We start from the raw sequence: 16,626 nt of genomic DNA on the forward strand, positions 1-16,626 counted from the left end.
AGGGTTATGGGAGTGGGAAGGGGCTCAGGGACGAGTCTAGAACGCAGAACCAGATCACGCTTAGGAGTCGCATGTAACTGGGCTGTTGCTCCGCATACTTGGGAAAAACTGGTCAGCTTGGAGTTCCCCAGTTGCTTCAACGGCAGTCTGCAAGATCTGACACGACAACAGTGGAAAATTTGCATGTTTCGGAGAGTCTCAAAACACCTTACACGAAGGATAACACGCGTCCTGGGCCGGCTAACCACAGCGTACCAATCACGGGGGTTCCAGTGACCATGTTAACTCCGAGTTGCTGGATGGAGCTCCTGTGAACTAATTACACAGTAGTCTAACGGTAGACATCGTGTATAGAATAGGATGGCTGCAGATAAACTAGGGGAGGTGTGTGGGAAGCGTTGTGCGTTTCGCCCTTCGTAACACAACCAGCCGTCATACATGCTGTTTATCCAGACATGGCGACTGAGCTTAACAGTTTAATGTTATAATGATTAGCACCCCGAGTCTTAAAAGCTCCAGCATTCCAGGATTTCGAGTCCTCGACACCGCCGACACCACGAATTAATCGATAAACTCTTCTTCAGGCCAGCGCGCCGCCATGTCGCTCCTCGCTGGGCTGCTCAACGGCCCGAGTCTGATGGGCCATCATCCCAGCTTCCTCCCGGGACAGACCCGTGGGTATATACCTGAGAGTCCTCACTCACCATTCCAACCCTTGTCCATGTATCGAGACTCTGGCCTCCTCAACAACAACGGAATCGCCGCCTCTCGTATTTCATTCTCAAAGACCGAGAAACTACAAACCCGGAATATGATGGTTAACGGGCAGAGTATGGAGTTCACGTCCAAAACACCGCCAGAGCGCCCGATTGTGCCGACAAGTCCGGGTGATTGGGAGGCCAAGAAGCAGATCATCCGCGAGCTGTACATGGATCAAAACATGATCCTCAATGAGGTGATGGAGATCATGGTGACCAAGCACAAGTTCAAAGCCACGTGAGTATTTTACCCTGTTCCAGAAAATCAACATTTATCTGACACTGGTTAGGGCCAGAATGTACAAGGGTCAGTTTTCCAAATGGAAATGGACCAAGTACAACAAGTCTGGGAAGCCGGGCCCTGTCAACACGATCACGAAATCGAGGGTATCCAAACGGAAGAGTCTGCTCTCCACACGAAAATTCCCACCGAAAAAACATGCCCTACAACGAGCAGCAGCAGCAACACAACATCACCTTGTCCCATCTCCCCAGCATGCCGTCCGGTACTCCTTGCAGTATTTCACCGACCTGGAGCGCCAACTCGAAACAACCCTCAACGCCTACGCCACGCTGATATCCTGCTGGGCAGAGCGCGAGACCCCATGGCGGCCGACCAAGGACCCCAGCGCCGGTGGCCACAACAACTCTGGCGGCCAGCTCATTACCCCGTTAACCACCTCACCTCCTCACTCGATCCTCCATCAGGTTTGGACAGCGCAGCAATGTTTCCTCGCGGGACAAGCCCAACAAGGCGGTGACATGCTCCGACTAGCCTTCTTAGCGATTGAGAACGCTGTAGAGAACTTCTTGGACCTTGAGAGCTTGTGGGACTGCTGTCTCGCCGTGACGCAACTGGCCCTGACTACCGGCTGGACCGATGTCCTGGGGATCTTTGCCCGGTACCTGCACCAATACACCTCCATCAAACTCGGGCCTGGTCATCCCCTTACCCACATCGCCGCCTCTCTGCACCGTCTCGCCTGTCTTTCCCCTTCCCCTTCCTCCTCTCCGAACCCAGCCACCAAACCAAACCCACCCCGGCCCCCCATATCCACCTCCAGTTCCACTGAAACCAACACCAGCACCAACCCTTCCAACCACTCCGACCACCAAACTTACCTACAAACCTACCTCCACAAATCCTGGGACCTCTGGATCAACCACACAACCAGCATCCGCGGTCCCCAAGACGACCTCACAATCCACCTAAAACGCGGCTACATAACCCTAATTGACCGCTCTCACCCCATGGCTCGGACCATTCTACGCGATTTCGCCGTCTCTCTACACTCTTCTGTGGCATGCCACGGTAGGGTGGCTACTACGGCACGGGTACTAGAGTTGGAGGGGTTGTTGGGACGGATGTATTTGCCATTGTTTACGGGGGAGAGGGGGAGAGAGGCGGAGGTGATGTTGAGGGGGGTTGTGGGGAAGATTTTGGAGGGTGCTAGAGAGAAGAAGCATGGTGATGATCGGGATGGGGAGGAGGAACGGGAAACAGCAGACTGTAGTGGGTATGTAGATCGGTACCTGGTGTTTAGCGCGCGGAATTTCATGGCGAGTATTGCCGAGTATGGTGGAGATGAGGTCAAGGCGAGGCGGTTGAGATGGGAGAGTCTGGAGTTGGACGCCGATGAACCCAAAAACCAACAAGGGGCAGAGGAACCAAGAGGGAACAAAAGGAAAGACTTGTTTTGGTTGCAGACGGCCGAGTTGGTGGAGGGGCGGTTGAGGGCTGCGGGAAACGAGGATGAAGCGGAGGAGATAAGGTGTCAGAGGGAGGTGGTGAAGAGAGCGTTAGGATTCGGAGGGCGGTTGTTGGAGTGTTAACTGTGTGGATCGTTTAATAATTGTAATCATGGTAAAGCAGGATAATTCATCACTGGAGTGAAGCGTGGACACGTGGGATCCCATCTTGGATGCGTTAGGTTTGATCGAGGGAAAATGGGCCGCGGAGTGTTCTCATGTAAAAGAAGAACCCCCTCACAGAGCAAGCAAACCATAAGGGGACATGAGATGTAGAGGTAACGCTCTCAATACCGAGAGAAGCTAAATATTAACTAATTACATTGGGTATTATCAATTACACCAGATACAAATAAAGTCGACCATTTCAACATGCCTAGGCACCGATACCATCTAACCATAGGCGGAGGTGAACTAGACGCCCCAAGTCCGTCGATCCATCCGCCTCCGCGCCCGCTTCCCCGGCCGCTTCCATGTCCCAGAGGATGCTGTCGATGTAAGAGCCGGCTGCTGAGAGGTGGAGGATACGTGCAATGGCACTGTGGATGGCTAAGAGCCGTGCCGAGGGTGGATCGATTGTACGATCGTCGGTCAAGAAAAGCGTCCGGGTGATGGGAAGATCGAGGCCCCCGAGAATAGCAGACGGGTCGAACGACTGGATTCGATAGGTATGGGGCGCCGCATCGGGCACCGGCTCAAAATAGATGGAAAACTCGCCAAACAAGCCATGGATATCTCTGGTGAGAGTCAGGGCGTTGTATGGCCGGTCAATATCGACGCCATCGATCAAGGGCCCTACACCATGGTCGAACATATTCAAGATGGCCAAGGCCGCTTGTTTGGAGGGATTCTAGAAAGGAGGCGGTGTTAGAAAACGGACGGGGGTATTTATAGATATATTGCTGGAGCTTGGTAGTTACCAATTCATCGCCGCGTCCGAGACTTGTTAAAGAGTGCGGTAGGATATGTGCGACCTCTAAGGCTTGAAACGCCTGCTCCTCGCTAAGCAAGTTACCATTTTCGTCTCGAGCATCAAGGCGGTCGCGCTTCATACGCTTCCGTGCCTCGGTACGGTCGAATGTTCGCGTTACAATACACCTATATCGATCACGAAAAAGGCAGGCTCCACGTAGCGCTGAAATCCTCTCTGGTGTACCGACAAACCCCCCCGCGCCGCCCTGTATCCGCTGAATGGCAGAGTGGAATGCCGGTGTGGGCTGGGGGGTCTTTGTAGCAGAGGCTTTGACTAATGGCGGTCGGTAAATGGGTATCAATAATAAGGCGAGATAAAGAATAACTTACGAGGCAGGAAGAAGTTGTTGAAGAGGTAATCTGCAAAGCCGAAAAATTTGACCCGGACCGGCTCATCTGTTACGGGTTCGCCATCGCCGTCCATGGATAATTCAAGCGAGCTAAAGAAAGCCCGAAGGAAATTATCCTGCGAGAGGGGAGAAAGTGCATGGTCATGTGTGAGGCGGAGAAGCCGCGAGCGACTGTACTCGGAGCCGGCGGTGTCGTCAGCGCCATCTCCAGGGGACCCCTCGAAGTGGTCCACGATTTGGTAAAACCTCTGTTTGGCACGATCGCGCGTGTCTGAACTCAAAGGTTCCTCGGTTTTGAGATCAATGATGCCCTCTAACGAGGACTGGTGGCTATGATGGGGCGAGGATGGCGACGGTGGTACCATCGCGTTGATCGAGGTGTGGTGTCATTGGTGTTAGTGCGTGGATGTTGGGGAGAGAAAGCCTGTAAGTTAATTAGCGAGTCGCGGGGCTTGTCAACACGGTCGCACGTGACCACAGAAAATATGGCCCCGGTTTTCCCCTCTGTACAAAGTAGATTCTCTCCTTGTCCATGTCATCGTCACTTAGGTTCTATTTATATATGCATCGTTAATTCCTTTCCCAGTTCCTTACCATGTCGACCATTCGTCAATGACCCTATTCATTTCCTTGTCAATGACTTTGTTCACATCATTGTCAACGTGACACAGGAGCCGTCACCCGGGACCGAGGTTCAGGTAGCGAGAAACAGATGTTCAATTGAAGCCTCTGGGAAGCCGCATCCGTTCCAAAACTATAATTACGGGTCAGGGTTACGAAATTTAGGGGTAATTAAGCAGAAGGCGACAAAATTACACTTCAAGAAACTTAAAACTGATCCCGCTAAAAACCAAGCGCTGAAAAGACATCCAACAAGAGAAGAGAGAACAAAAAGCTCCCAGCCAAGGCTTATCCCTATCCGGAGGGATACACGTTGGCAGGTACGAAAACCCCGAAAGAGGTTTCCGCTTCAAAGTAAGGTAGGTAGGTGCCCTAGGTTTCTTCCATTTTAGTCCTTCATCTTGGGTTTTGTCCTTCTTTCTTATTTTCATGATGAACCTTGTGGCTAATTCAGTCCCTCGTATCCTACAGTCTCGTTCTTTCGTCAAGCTTTTTGTCCGTGGCATGGTCAACGGCGTCGCTCCTACATTTTCTAACGAGGACAGCCGCATGACATCTGCGTCGTTACTGACGAAGCTAGAAAGAGATCTTGAGTCGAAGACTCCGAGAAATTAAATCCGGTCCGAGGATATGCTTTGCAGGAACACAAAATTAAACGTAATATTACATGGCATCTGATCCTCACAGTCGACGTAAACCCCACGCGGATTGCCCAAAGGAGCCTTGAGTAATAAGGCTTGGATTGGGTGATTTTCAGAGCATTCGAGTTGTTTATACGCTAAAAACTTGCTTTCGGGGTATAATATGCATGGAATTCAGCGCGATAAGCGAGGTACATGGTGCTACAACGCACAGCAAGGTAGGCATGGCTCCCAAACACGTTAATATCCGAGAAACTATCTAAGGAAAAAGCTAGGGCGGCCCTTGCCTAGACGGGCACTCCCCTCAAAGCGGCTTTTAAGGCCGCACTGATGCTGACCCCCATTCGTTTGAGATGTAACGTATCATGCATGTGCACGTCGTTGTAGGCTGAGCTTCGCGATGCAATCCGCTAGCGAATATCTGCACTTCTCGCCTTACGTTTCCGATGCTACTCCAATTGACATCGTCCAAGTTTCCTGCAGGGTGATCACTCCGCGTTGGGTGATCGGGGTCCGCTACCAATCTCAGGCAAGGCAGGCTATCGAGTGAGGTGGGGTTGTAGGCCTCACTACATCCTGTCAGTTTTCTTCAGGACTTCGCGGATCTCTCAACAAGGTCCCTCACATTGGCATTCTCCTTCGTCCAAAGAACATATCCCCTGCCAACAACGACGCCATAGCTCCAGACGAGGTCTCGATGCTGAATGCCGGCATCGCCGCAATCATGCTGGATTCAGGCACTCTCCAGCAGTTGGGCAGCCTGGTCCATCCGACCGAGGAACTGAAGGAGGCCGGTTACGTCGTCACAAAGCTCACCCAGGACGAACTCGAGCAGAAGAAACGATGCGCCACGTGCGGTGTCCGAAGTGAGTCTCTCGCAATTCTGGTCCGCCGGTCCAATGCTGGTGGTTCTGCTGAGTCCTGACACGCGATGCAGTCGGCAAGGTCCGCCGCATGCGAGATCGCCAGAACCGCGCCCGGCAACAACAGCCTCAGCTTGCCAACGCTCTGCCACCTAGAAGCGAGGACAGCAGCGCTTCCGCGTCGGGGAACGCAACCCACCCCAACGACGATAATAATGCGCGACGGAACTCGGTCATGCGCTGCCACTTTCATCCGGGAAGGGTGCAATTGAAGGTCAGCCAGCCGCTGGTGCAGAATAACCACCAGCATGCGAAACTTATATTGCGCTTTTCTAGGCTTGGACATGCTGCGGCAAGCATCTTGCAGAGGCGCCTTGCACGAGCAAGGAGGACCATGACCCGCCCGAAGAGCAGGACCGAACAATCCAGCAGCGCTGGCAGTTCCATCATACCACTCTGGCAACGCGCTCCAGCCATCGCCTTGCCGTTGCCATCGACTGCGAGATGGGGACCGCTTTCGACGGCGACAGCGAGCTTATCCGTCTGACGCTGATCGACTACTTCTCCGGCGAGACACTTATCGACAGCCTCGTCTATCCAGATGTTGAGATGCAGCACTTCAACACGAGATGGTCGGGCATCACCCGACGCGAGATGGAAAAGTCGCGCCGGCAACGCCAGTGCATCATGGGCCGGAATGCTGCTCGTGCAAGAGTCTTTCGATATGTGGGTTCCTCGACCATCGTCGTAGGGCACAGCGCCCAGAACGATCTGTCGTCTCTCCGGTGGATTCACCATCGCATCGTCGATTCTTACATGGTTGAGGCAGCCACGCGGAAAGAGGCCAGGCTGAAGGAGTAGCAAGAAAAAGGGGAGAAAGAGCGGGCCAAGTCCGAGGAGGGGGGCCAACCCGAGGAGGGGGCCAACTTGAGGAAGGGGGCCAGCCCAAGGAAGAAGACAAACCCAAAGAAGGAGGGCCGGTCAACCATCAGAAACGTAGCAAACATCACCCCGATGGCATGTCGCTGAAGGCGCTTGCCATGAGACGGCTAGGACGGGCGATTCAGATGGGCAACAAGGGCCACGACAGCCTCGAGGACGCTCTCGCAGCCAGAGACCTGATCCACGCCCACATTGCCAGCCTTGCGCAATGAGGGTTCTGACGGAGTGCGGGGTCCCAGGGGTAGTAAATGTAAAGTCATGCCGCTCAATTTTTTTGGTCGCGTTCTCAATGAGAAAGACCCATTGCTCCACCGGTTGCCGGCAACGAGGCTGCAGGGCACCAGCGCCGTGTCGAAGTCGATGCCGCCGTCGTCGAGTGCGGGCAGCGAGAGAAGCACTGCTCTTCCGGAGTAGCCGGGGTGGAGGAAGTCGGCCCTGCGGGTTGCCGCGACGTCACAGGACGAGAGTGACGCTCGCTATGATTCACCAGAAGCATTATGGCAACGACATCGTGAATCCGCAACGCTATGCCTCCGCCACTACCTTCGGATTCTTGCTGGCTTCCTCAAGTATCTTCCTCATATGAGCATACAATCCGCTATCCTCCTTTTTCCACCTCCTATCAGCTGGGAATACCACCTTCCAAAGTATGTTCAGCCAAGGCACCAACGGCCTATAAGTCAGGGGGTCACCCACCCGACCGGTCCGGGAGCCGACCGCATAATAAGATCACATTGCACGGACAACACCATCATTACAACACCATATATTAACCACTTAACTACCCGCAAACTATGGTATCTCTGGTTCGTTCTGGAGCCTGACCGTCGCTCTCTTCAACGGTATTATCCTCGATCCGGCCTACCGCGATTTGCGCGCGGTGGACTTGTTGAATCTTCACAAATAGGTCGTTTGGGTCTGGAACAACACGCCTTCTTCGTGACGGTTTCGACGCCTCGACCTGGGCCTTATAGGCCTCCGCGGCCTGTTGCGAGGCGACCTCGTTAACTTGGGCTGTACCGAGGGCCTTTTCTACCTTGCGAAATACCAGGCGCGAGACCGTAGTACCGAGACCGTGTTGGTGTAGTAGATCCCAGAGCCTCCTAATCTCCTTGTGCGAATGTGGTGTTGAAACTACCGTATTAGGTGCCTCGTTTGATCGTTGGGTAGTCTTGGAGGGCCCTGAATCAGGGTTATCTATCGTCGGATTGCTAGTATTCGTCGATTTATTTGAGTTCTCGAGTAGGAGAGGGCTCCTCAGGGGCTTCTGGATATTGATCGGCCATAATCCAGTCCCACGCCACCCAGATGTGATATTATTTACGGTCAACGCCGTCTTGCGAGCCTTTATTAGGCATAGTAACATCTTCTGTTTGTTCGCGATCGAGTTGTCGGTTAGGGTGGCATTCTCGTTGAAGAGGCTCCGGTAGGCGCGCTTAAGCGGCGAGAATACCGCTAAATCGAGCGGTTGAAGCACATGGGAGGTATGTGGCGGTAACCACACGCATTGGATGTTGTTAATGAAACAGAGGTTCATAAAATCTATGGTTTTATAACTGTTATAGCCATCCATAACTAGTAACCGCCGTTAAGAGAGATCTTATAGTAGGGTCCTAGGAATAAAGACCTTTTCTAACCATTTCAATGTAACCGCGTTATTAATCTACCCGTTTTAGAGGAAGTAAACTCCCAATCCTCCATTTGATCCTTCTCGAGAGGGAACAATTGTTGTTGAACGTGTTGGCCCTTGAAAATAACGGTTGGTAGGAGATATTGGCCTGTTACGGAGATGCCCTCGATAAACGAAGTCCAGGATCGCAATCCAGGGATCCTCCGCTGGATTAACGTGGTTTCGGAGGATCCTACAACTAGGCCGTTCAGGCCTTGGCCTTCCATTAGGCCGAATTCGTCAAAATTCTACCTGTTTTACAGTAGAATATCGTGAACGTTAGGGGTTTCCAGGCATTGAAACCAGTCCTCGATAATAGGCTTAGCCGCTCCATTGATGCGTTTGGCATCCATTATACGTACCTTTTTCGTTCGAAGAACTGGATTACGCTGTAGGAACCTCCTAATCCAACGGTGGCCGATAGGAGGTAGGCGTTCAGTCTGTTGTTGCTCCTGGAGAACGCACATCGCGAAGACCTTGATCTAGGCGTGAGTAGGCGCGGCTCCTAGGCCCTCCTGGATCAAGACCCATCTTGCGAGGGCTTCTTCCTGTATACGCAAGAGCAATTGACTAGATTTGTGAGCCTCGCGGCGCAGCTGGATCCCGTGTAGGCGGCTTCGTAAGGTGGTATAAGGGATGGAGAACTCGAGGGCGGCGGCTCGCACAGAGGCGCCTTTTTCGCGCACTTTGGCCAGCGCATCATGCAAATCTTGGTCCGAATAAGGCATTTTGGGCGGTCGGATCTACTACTGCAATTTGAAGCGTTTTTACGAAGGTTTGGCTGGTCTTTTTATAGTATTTGTGACTCAGGGGCTTATGCAAATGTGATCTTATTATGCGGTCGGCTCCCGGACCGGTCGGGTGGGTGACCCCCTGACTTAGTACCTGGTGAAGGATTCCTCTCTGGTTTTGTGGAAAATATATATGTTAAACACTGTGCCTAGCTTTAACTTTGTAAAAAGACGTCTCCCAAAATCCGACGTTAGGAAACGGAAAATTGATCCAAGCAAGAAAGAAGGCAGGAAAAATACTTCCAAATATGAAGAAACTAAAAAGCTCCCAGCCAAGGCTTATCCCCATCCGGAGGGATAAACGTTGGCAGGTACGAAAACCTCGAAAGAAGTTTTGCTCCGCTGGCCCCGGGAATCGAACCCGGGGCCACTTCAATTTACGACGGCAGTGGCGTGGTGCTCCTCCCAATACCGCTGCGCCAAACACCGCTGTTTGGCGAATTGGGAGGAGCTGGTAAAAGGAGCAGAGGAGAGCTCGGTTATATAGGGAGGGAGGGGGGGCAGGAGCTGGGTTTGCTCATCGCCTTTGGAGAACGGTCACACTGTGTTCCCAAATTTGGACCTGATCTTCAGCAGTCTAAGCCATATGGCCCTTGTAATACACAGCGGAATAATAATACATGATAGAAAGGAAGTTCACCAAGGTACCCCTCACCCTTACTCGGCCGCCCACTCCACCTGAGCACAAGTCGACTGCGCAACACAATTGTAGCTCTCAGCCTTGGCCGGATCTCCCTTGCCATCATACCTAGCCACCAACGGGTAGGCACACAGCTTCCTCGTGAACTGATTCTTCGCCGTCGCCAGCGTGGCCGCAGGTAACTCCCTAGGAGCTTTGTCCTTCTCAACCCAGTCGATGACCGCTGCCAACGCATCTGTCGGTCCGGCACCGTCAATCGACCCCAGCGCGCAATGGTCAACTCCAGGCGCAACAAACAGTCGGAAGAACTCATCCACCGACTTCTTACTGCCAGCCGCCTTCTGCACCTCCTGGTGATATCGGATCGAGTCCTGCGGGAAGATTATGTGATCCGCTTCACCATGCCAGACGAGCAATTTCCCACCAGCTTGATGAAAGCGGGAGAGGTCCGGCTCGGATGAGTCAATGACAGCTTCGAACTTGGCGACCGACTGCGCAAACAGATCCCGCAGACCGGCGCTGTCAAGAGTAGAAAAGTCAAACGACGGGTTTTGCGTGACCCAGAACCGAGTCCAATCCCGGGCCACGGGGAACGGTGCGCCGATGCGGTCGGTGGACGACTCATTCACAGCCACCGTGCCAGCGAGCGAATCGAGCGGTGCACCAAGCGTAAGACCATACCACAACGGCGAACCCGACTCCGTCTTCGGCCCCTTCCAGATGCTCTCCGCCATCCGAGCCAACCTCTCCGACAACACCACCTCCGTCCCATCCTCCTCACAAACCACCCTCTTCCCCGGCAACGTCCTCTCCGGCCGATACACCTTTTCACACGCCCCCAAATCCCCCACCACCCCATCCACCACCCCATCCAACCCATCACAAACCTCCACCACATCCCCCCTCACCGCATCCCACTCACACTTATTCGGGTAATACCCCTCCTCATTCATAACCACCTGCGGCCACAACTCCGCCATCACATACCACGTCCAATACCCCGCCGGCGCACCCGCTACAATCCCATCAAAGTCACCCGGATACCTCTGCGCCGTTACCAGGCCCTGTCTACCCCCTGTTGAACAACCCTCCCAGTACGCATATTCCGCAGGCCGACCATAATACGCCTCTGTAACCGCCTTTCCAACCACAGCCAAGTCATGCACCGACCGACTGGCGAAATTCTCCAGCAACACCTCGTTGATACTACCCTCACTGTTTAAAGCCCAGGGACTGGGGTCGAGGATATCGCCGTCCGGTCCGGGGGTTAAGCCGGCGTCGGTGGCGGCTGCGGCGAAACCGCGGTGCGCGGCGTAGGGTGCGATGGTGAGCGGGGGGATGCCGGCTGCCCAGGCGCTGCCGCCTACGCCGATGAAGCGGCTGCTCCATTGGGAGTGGGACTTGAGGGGGAGCCAGATTTGGATGGTGACTGTGTCGTTGGGTTGAGTATCAGTATGGGTGGTGTCGATGTGGGTTAACGTGACGGTTACGGCGCAGACGTTGATGTCGGTGATGTTTTCGTTGAGGAGGGGTGGGACGGCTGGGACGGTGAAGTTGATGAGTTCGGTGCCGGTGACCGAAAGGATCTCAGCACCCGGAAGGTGGGGGTGTGGGAGGCTGGTGCAGTCGTGAGAGGGAGAGTGAGACTGGGCGGTGGGTGTTGCGGTTGTGATGGCCGTGAGGCCGAGGAGGCCGAAGAGGGAGAACATATTGTTGATGTGCTCGAGAAGATAGAGAGGTAAAAGGAAAGGTTGGTGAGTACCGGGTTCAGTGTGAGAGGGAAGACCGGTCGAGTAGCGTCTTTTATATGCACATTTCACGGTCTCCTTTACCTTACGGTTGTTATGATTCCTCGTGTTATTGGGGCCGAGTCCCGCTTGCGAGTTCCGTTGTGATGCCCGGAGATAGCGACTCGCCAATTTGTTTACGAGACACTCCCAGCAAGGCAGTCACTTCTAATCTCGAGGCTAGCAATCACAAGCCAAACTGAAAGGCTCCCGTAATACTACACCGAACACATCCCTCAATTCAATTTGAGCCCCGTAGGCAGACACCAAAGCCACCCCAATTGATCGTCATCAGGGTTGCAGTTCAAGCCAATAATGGACCGCCGTCGTCACTTCTTTAGCGAAGAGCACCCAGACCGTTGTCGTTAAGAAAAGTGCTAACCCTAAGCAGAGTTCAAAGATTCCAAACTGCTTGCGGCTGAGTAAGACCACTTCACGTCCACGTTGTCAGCACTTAATTACAGCCACGTTGTGTGAATTGACATGGGACACACTGATTCGTAGTTACCGGAACGAAGTAAACATGCCTAACTTTGCAAAGTCAAGGAATCAATCACGCTTCTTGCTCTTGCGCTAATTACACCAAGGCGCTACATCCGATTGCCGATGACGTGCATTCGCGCCCGTAACTACGAAAAGTAAATTCATGATGTTTAGGTCCCCATGCTCCAAAGGGAAGGCAAACCCCTATCTGGGTATCCATTATCCTGGCTTAAATAGACTTGAGAACAGAAAAGGAACGGTGGTCATGTCCTTCCTAGGGCAGATTTCAAAGTCTGGGGTGTTTCCCCACCACGGCGAGAGGAGGTAGTCGAAGAGGTGCGTGTCGTTACCCGGGGATGTAGCTAACCGACCAGTTTTTAAGGTCCAGATCTCCCCTGTTGCTTTCGTCCGCTTTGCCTTCATCAGCACGCACGAGGAACGCCTCGATCTTCTTCTGGTCCCGCGCAATTAAACCTCTCCTAAGAAATATCAAGATGTGGGACCAAAAATGATAAGAAGCGGCGATCGCAGTGCTGGTAACGACACCGAGAGCCCCCCAACGATAGGCTTTATTCCAGAGAATGCTGCTCCTGTTTGGGGCGATGTTAGAAAAATACCCCTATTTTTTGGGCCGAGGGGCCGCGTCAAGGATGAAGAGTGAGGGTACGTGAGAGGCTAACTCACACTATAGCGGCAGAAGCCGATAAGGCAGAGACAAAGAACAGACTCTTTCGGTCGGTCGGTGGTGGGACAGCTCTAGCCTTGAGAACCGTGATCGTTTCGTGCATGAAGCGCAGGTCACGAAGGAGACTTTGGCGAGGTATTATTAACCGAAAGAGTTCTCTCTGTGCTTTCGTTATGGCCTCAGTGCTTGGAGCTGGCTCTTGCGTAGCAAGGGTGGCTGTGAGCGTGAACAGAAATTAGCAACCATCGATCCAGCGTTATTCTGTGATGAAATCTTCTGTCGGGGTAATGTACCCATGGGGGGAACCTCATCGTCAGAGCTTTCCACTTCATAAACCCTCGCGACATGCTCCTCCTCTTGGCGCGGCGGTAGCAAGGAATCTAGATGCCGATTAAGGTTCCTACTGCGGAGCGGCGGCAAACTCCCACATCGAACCACAATTCGCGGTCAATTTCATCTTCGGATTGACATTCGGATAGGACGTTTTGAAGCCGTTTGGAGAGGTGATTCAGATTGTTGTTGTGGTTATTGTCGCCTGGTGTACCACTATCAGCCGCATTCCCATCGGCGGCCGCAGCCCGAGAAGCATCTTGAAGCGGACGTCGATTGGAAAGAAGTGATATTGTGTCGTCCAGTTCCTCAGATCCCGTGAAATTGGCGATGGTTGGCATTTCGCCTCCAATATGGAGCGGGGGGGAGGATGGGATAATCGAGAGACGCTTAGCTGTCGAGTGTCGCGTTTGGAAAGTTCGAAGGGTGTGGTTTGGGCGGCACGGGCTGGGGCGCGGGTGCCCCACTTTTATATGCGTGGACGTCTCAGGGACTGGACCAATCAGATCACCTTGCTCCGATACAAACTGTTCCTCCGACACCTGACTGCTAACCGCCCGAGCCGCTTGCCATCGACCTACCTGCACGACCCGCATGCGCACCTGCCTACAAACTGCATTTTTAAGTAAAAGGGACTATTTGTGGATGGGCGCTGCCCTCTCTTGTAGTGATAAAAAAAGATTAGGCTGCACCGCCGCCGCCCTGCAGCAGACTGAGCAGACTCCTGCTGTTACACGTCGCTGCAATGGGGTGTCATTGTGGTCCAGCGGGCCGGCGATGCGGGCTTGGTACGAGCGGGCACGCCGACTACGACCGGTCGGTGGCAGCTGTACCACTGAGGGCGGCGGCTAAGGCCCATTGTTGACCTGCCCATCTGGAATGTCTACTGCTCCGTCGCCGAATTCACACCCTCCCCGAGCGATGCATCCTCCCTTCAAAAAACCCCATGGCTCATAACACATGCTCCCATCAGGGACATCGTGGTGCTGTTTTTATCATGCCATTTATCTTTGTACCATTCATATCCTTCAGCTCTAATCATAGCAAATAGCCAGCGCGCATCCTCAACACTCGTACTCGAGAGACCGAAATCTGTCGCCTGAGATCCTATCAGCCCACTGTCCTATACCGAGGTGGACGAAGTCTGGTTCCGGAAAGTCTTCGAAAATGTCCTCCGTGAGGTTGATGAGGCAGCGGGGCTGTTGTGGTGAGGGCTGGCGAGGTATTTGGGCATGAAGGCTCCATGCGTCGAGGCCCAAAGTTTTCTTGTGCTTGAACTGTGGCGCCAATATCTAATGAGAAAGTCTCATCTGGCTCGAATTTAATCCATTTGCCATTGCGCTCTCCATAAAGGCCGAATCGTGTGTTTGGGAGTTTGTTGGTGGCGATGAGTGACTTGATGAGGGTTTCCTCGCGGCAATTATAGCTTCGCTGATGCTTCTGCCCTTCAGAACGCCAGGTTTTCTGCTGCCGTCGTCGGTATCTCATTTTGAAGGAAAAGAAGTGTGTGTTCCCAGATACTGAAAATGCCGAAGGATGGAAGACATAATGAGAGACACAGGAAATTGCAGAAGAAATTCCGAACAAGATGCCGAGAAAGTAGTACATCTGGCAGTGCAGAGCGCCGCAGTATATGAACATGTCGTGGAACTTTGGGAGATGCACGGACATGTGGTCCCGATATAGATGCGTGCGAAGGGTAGCGGTACGTTGGCATCACTCATGGGTCGCGTGTTTTGGCCTATGACGACACAACATCCCACGCGCGGCTAATTGACATGACGTCCTCACACTTTACTCAGTAGCCATGCCCGGCTTATCGCACACCTTAGTCCGGGCACGAGGCATCCCATTCGCGTCCATAAGCCTGGATTTTGGCAACTGATTACCCTTGTTCCAACTATATCATACCCACCCCGTTCGACAATGCTCGCACAGAGCGCGATCGCTGGAAATATGAACTTTCAACCATGCACGGATTTCCAATAGACAAATCGAGCCCGGAACTTTTTATTTGTGTCTATACCGATGGCGTACTGGCAATTGGCGAAAAACATTATTTTCTCATGGAGAACCCGTCAGCAAAGTCGCCACGACTTATTCCCAAGTGTTCGACACCATTGCGTTTCTTAGAACAAACTTGAGCACCGAGGAACTCTTGCGGCTTGCGATGCGGCCGCATGATCAGGATGCACTTTGGGAGTTAGCCAACGCTTCACTGCTCCCGAAGTATTGGTCATTTCCTCAGATTATTGCTGTGGCGTCGGCGCAGGCCGTTGCTGCACTTGCCGCGAGATGCCCAAATCGCCTCAGGTTCGACTCCAGTATTCGTTTGGAGTCTTCAACAGATACGTAACAAGTGGCGAACTCCAACACCTTTACGATATGATCTCACATCCTGTGGATACGTGCAGCACGGCGTTTGCCATCGTATTTTGTTTAGTAACGCTGACAGCGGCTGGGAAACAATGGAAAAGAACTTGCCTCAAAACTCAGCGAATCTCACCATAAAAGGTTCAGCAGAGCAAATGCTTATTAATGGGGTCATTTCTCCGGAGAATTAGGCTTTCTTGGACATTCACGTTTTACCTGAGAGTATAATAGTTCTTTTAGGGCAACATGCAGTCTGTCGTTGAATTCCAACTGTAGCGCGCCGTCCAAAGTATCGGGATTCCCTGCTAGGGTCCCGAATATGGGCACTGCCCGAGTCGGTATTGACTGAGTTCGGCAAGCGTTGCCGAGACCGGTGATCTACCCAAGCATGCCCAGAGGGCTTCGCTTTGAGCTACGCTTGGTATAGTTATTATTGAGAAGCAAACAGCATTTTGATGCACCATTTGCTCACAAAAATGTTTCGTCATCTCTGATGCAATAAGCCAGCTTTTCTAGGAAGCGAGCCGCAATTGTGGCCTGATCCGCAGCCGTACTTGTACCGAGTAGGCCGGGATGCTGGCGATGGCTTGCCAACCGTTGGAATGCTTCCTCTAACAGCCAGTGTCGGGCGGAAGATATGTTGAAGCAGAACAACTTTGTATAGGGGGAAGGCACATCTGTACTGTGGCTATGGCTATTAACAGGGAAAGGCTGGAAGAACCAAAGACCGGAACAGACGGAGCGGCCACGGCCATTTCCCAAACGCTGAGACTCTACCTACCGTCTCGTGGTGACAAGCCATACACGAACCACGTACTGTTGACAACGGTACGGCGAGCGGTACGGCGAGCGGTACGGCGGATGGCGGGCCGCTAGATCATGGTTTTAACTATGGTCGACCATTATATGTTCCACTGTTTGCCCCCAATTCTTCAAAGGCTGTGAGCACAGCATATCGCAGTGTTAGCCCCC

The 16,626-nt window shown here is 53.0% G+C and overlaps 6 protein-coding genes across 6 annotated transcripts; 2 read left to right on the forward strand and 4 right to left on the reverse strand.

The window, feature by feature from the left end:
• Positions 1-832: 832 nt before the first annotated feature.
• On the forward strand, positions 833-2,591 carry C8A04DRAFT_40138 (uncharacterized protein; the record flags this gene model as incomplete). Its single annotated transcript, XM_062784840.1, has 4 exons — positions 833-996; positions 1,049-2,226; positions 2,284-2,362; positions 2,444-2,591. The coding sequence occupies 4 exons, from the start codon at positions 833-835 to the stop codon at positions 2,589-2,591; spliced, it is 1,569 nt and encodes a 522-aa protein (XP_062633494.1).
• A 292-nt stretch (positions 2,592-2,883) lies between these two features.
• C8A04DRAFT_40139 (uncharacterized protein) lies at positions 2,884-4,194 on the reverse strand (the record flags this gene model as incomplete). Its single annotated transcript, XM_062784841.1, has 3 exons — positions 2,884-3,357; positions 3,428-3,753; positions 3,810-4,194. 3 exons carry the CDS (start codon positions 4,192-4,194, stop codon positions 2,884-2,886), a joined length of 1,185 nt encoding a protein of 394 aa, XP_062633495.1.
• A 1,594-nt stretch (positions 4,195-5,788) lies between these two features.
• Positions 5,789-7,108, forward strand: C8A04DRAFT_40140 (ribonuclease H-like domain-containing protein; the record flags this gene model as incomplete). The annotated part of the gene is made up of 4 exons (XM_062784842.1): positions 5,789-5,957; positions 6,029-6,228; positions 6,291-6,773; positions 6,887-7,108. 4 exons carry the CDS (start codon positions 5,789-5,791, stop codon positions 7,106-7,108), a joined length of 1,074 nt encoding a protein of 357 aa, XP_062633496.1.
• Positions 7,109-7,677: 569 nt separating this feature from the next.
• C8A04DRAFT_15220 (uncharacterized protein) lies at positions 7,678-8,262 on the reverse strand (the record flags this gene model as incomplete). The annotated part of the gene is made up of 1 exon (XM_062778400.1): positions 7,678-8,262. The coding sequence occupies one exon, from the start codon at positions 8,260-8,262 to the stop codon at positions 7,678-7,680; it is 585 nt and encodes a 194-aa protein (XP_062633497.1).
• A 785-nt stretch (positions 8,263-9,047) lies between these two features.
• C8A04DRAFT_32334 (uncharacterized protein) lies at positions 9,048-9,293 on the reverse strand (the record flags this gene model as incomplete). The annotated part of the gene is made up of 1 exon (XM_062782062.1): positions 9,048-9,293. The coding sequence occupies one exon, from the start codon at positions 9,291-9,293 to the stop codon at positions 9,048-9,050; it is 246 nt and encodes an 81-aa protein (XP_062633498.1).
• A 720-nt stretch (positions 9,294-10,013) lies between these two features.
• On the reverse strand, positions 10,014-11,705 carry C8A04DRAFT_32335 (tannase and feruloyl esterase; the record flags this gene model as incomplete). The annotated part of the gene is made up of 1 exon (XM_062782063.1): positions 10,014-11,705. The coding sequence occupies one exon, from the start codon at positions 11,703-11,705 to the stop codon at positions 10,014-10,016; it is 1,692 nt and encodes a 563-aa protein (XP_062633499.1).
• Positions 11,706-16,626: the final 4,921 nt, after the last annotated feature.

This window comes from Dichotomopilus funicola (assembly GCF_033296635.1).
Source record: "Dichotomopilus funicola strain CBS 141.50 unplaced genomic scaffold C8A04scaffold_86, whole genome shotgun sequence".
Taxonomy (NCBI): domain Eukaryota; kingdom Fungi; phylum Ascomycota; class Sordariomycetes; order Sordariales; family Chaetomiaceae; genus Dichotomopilus; species Dichotomopilus funicola.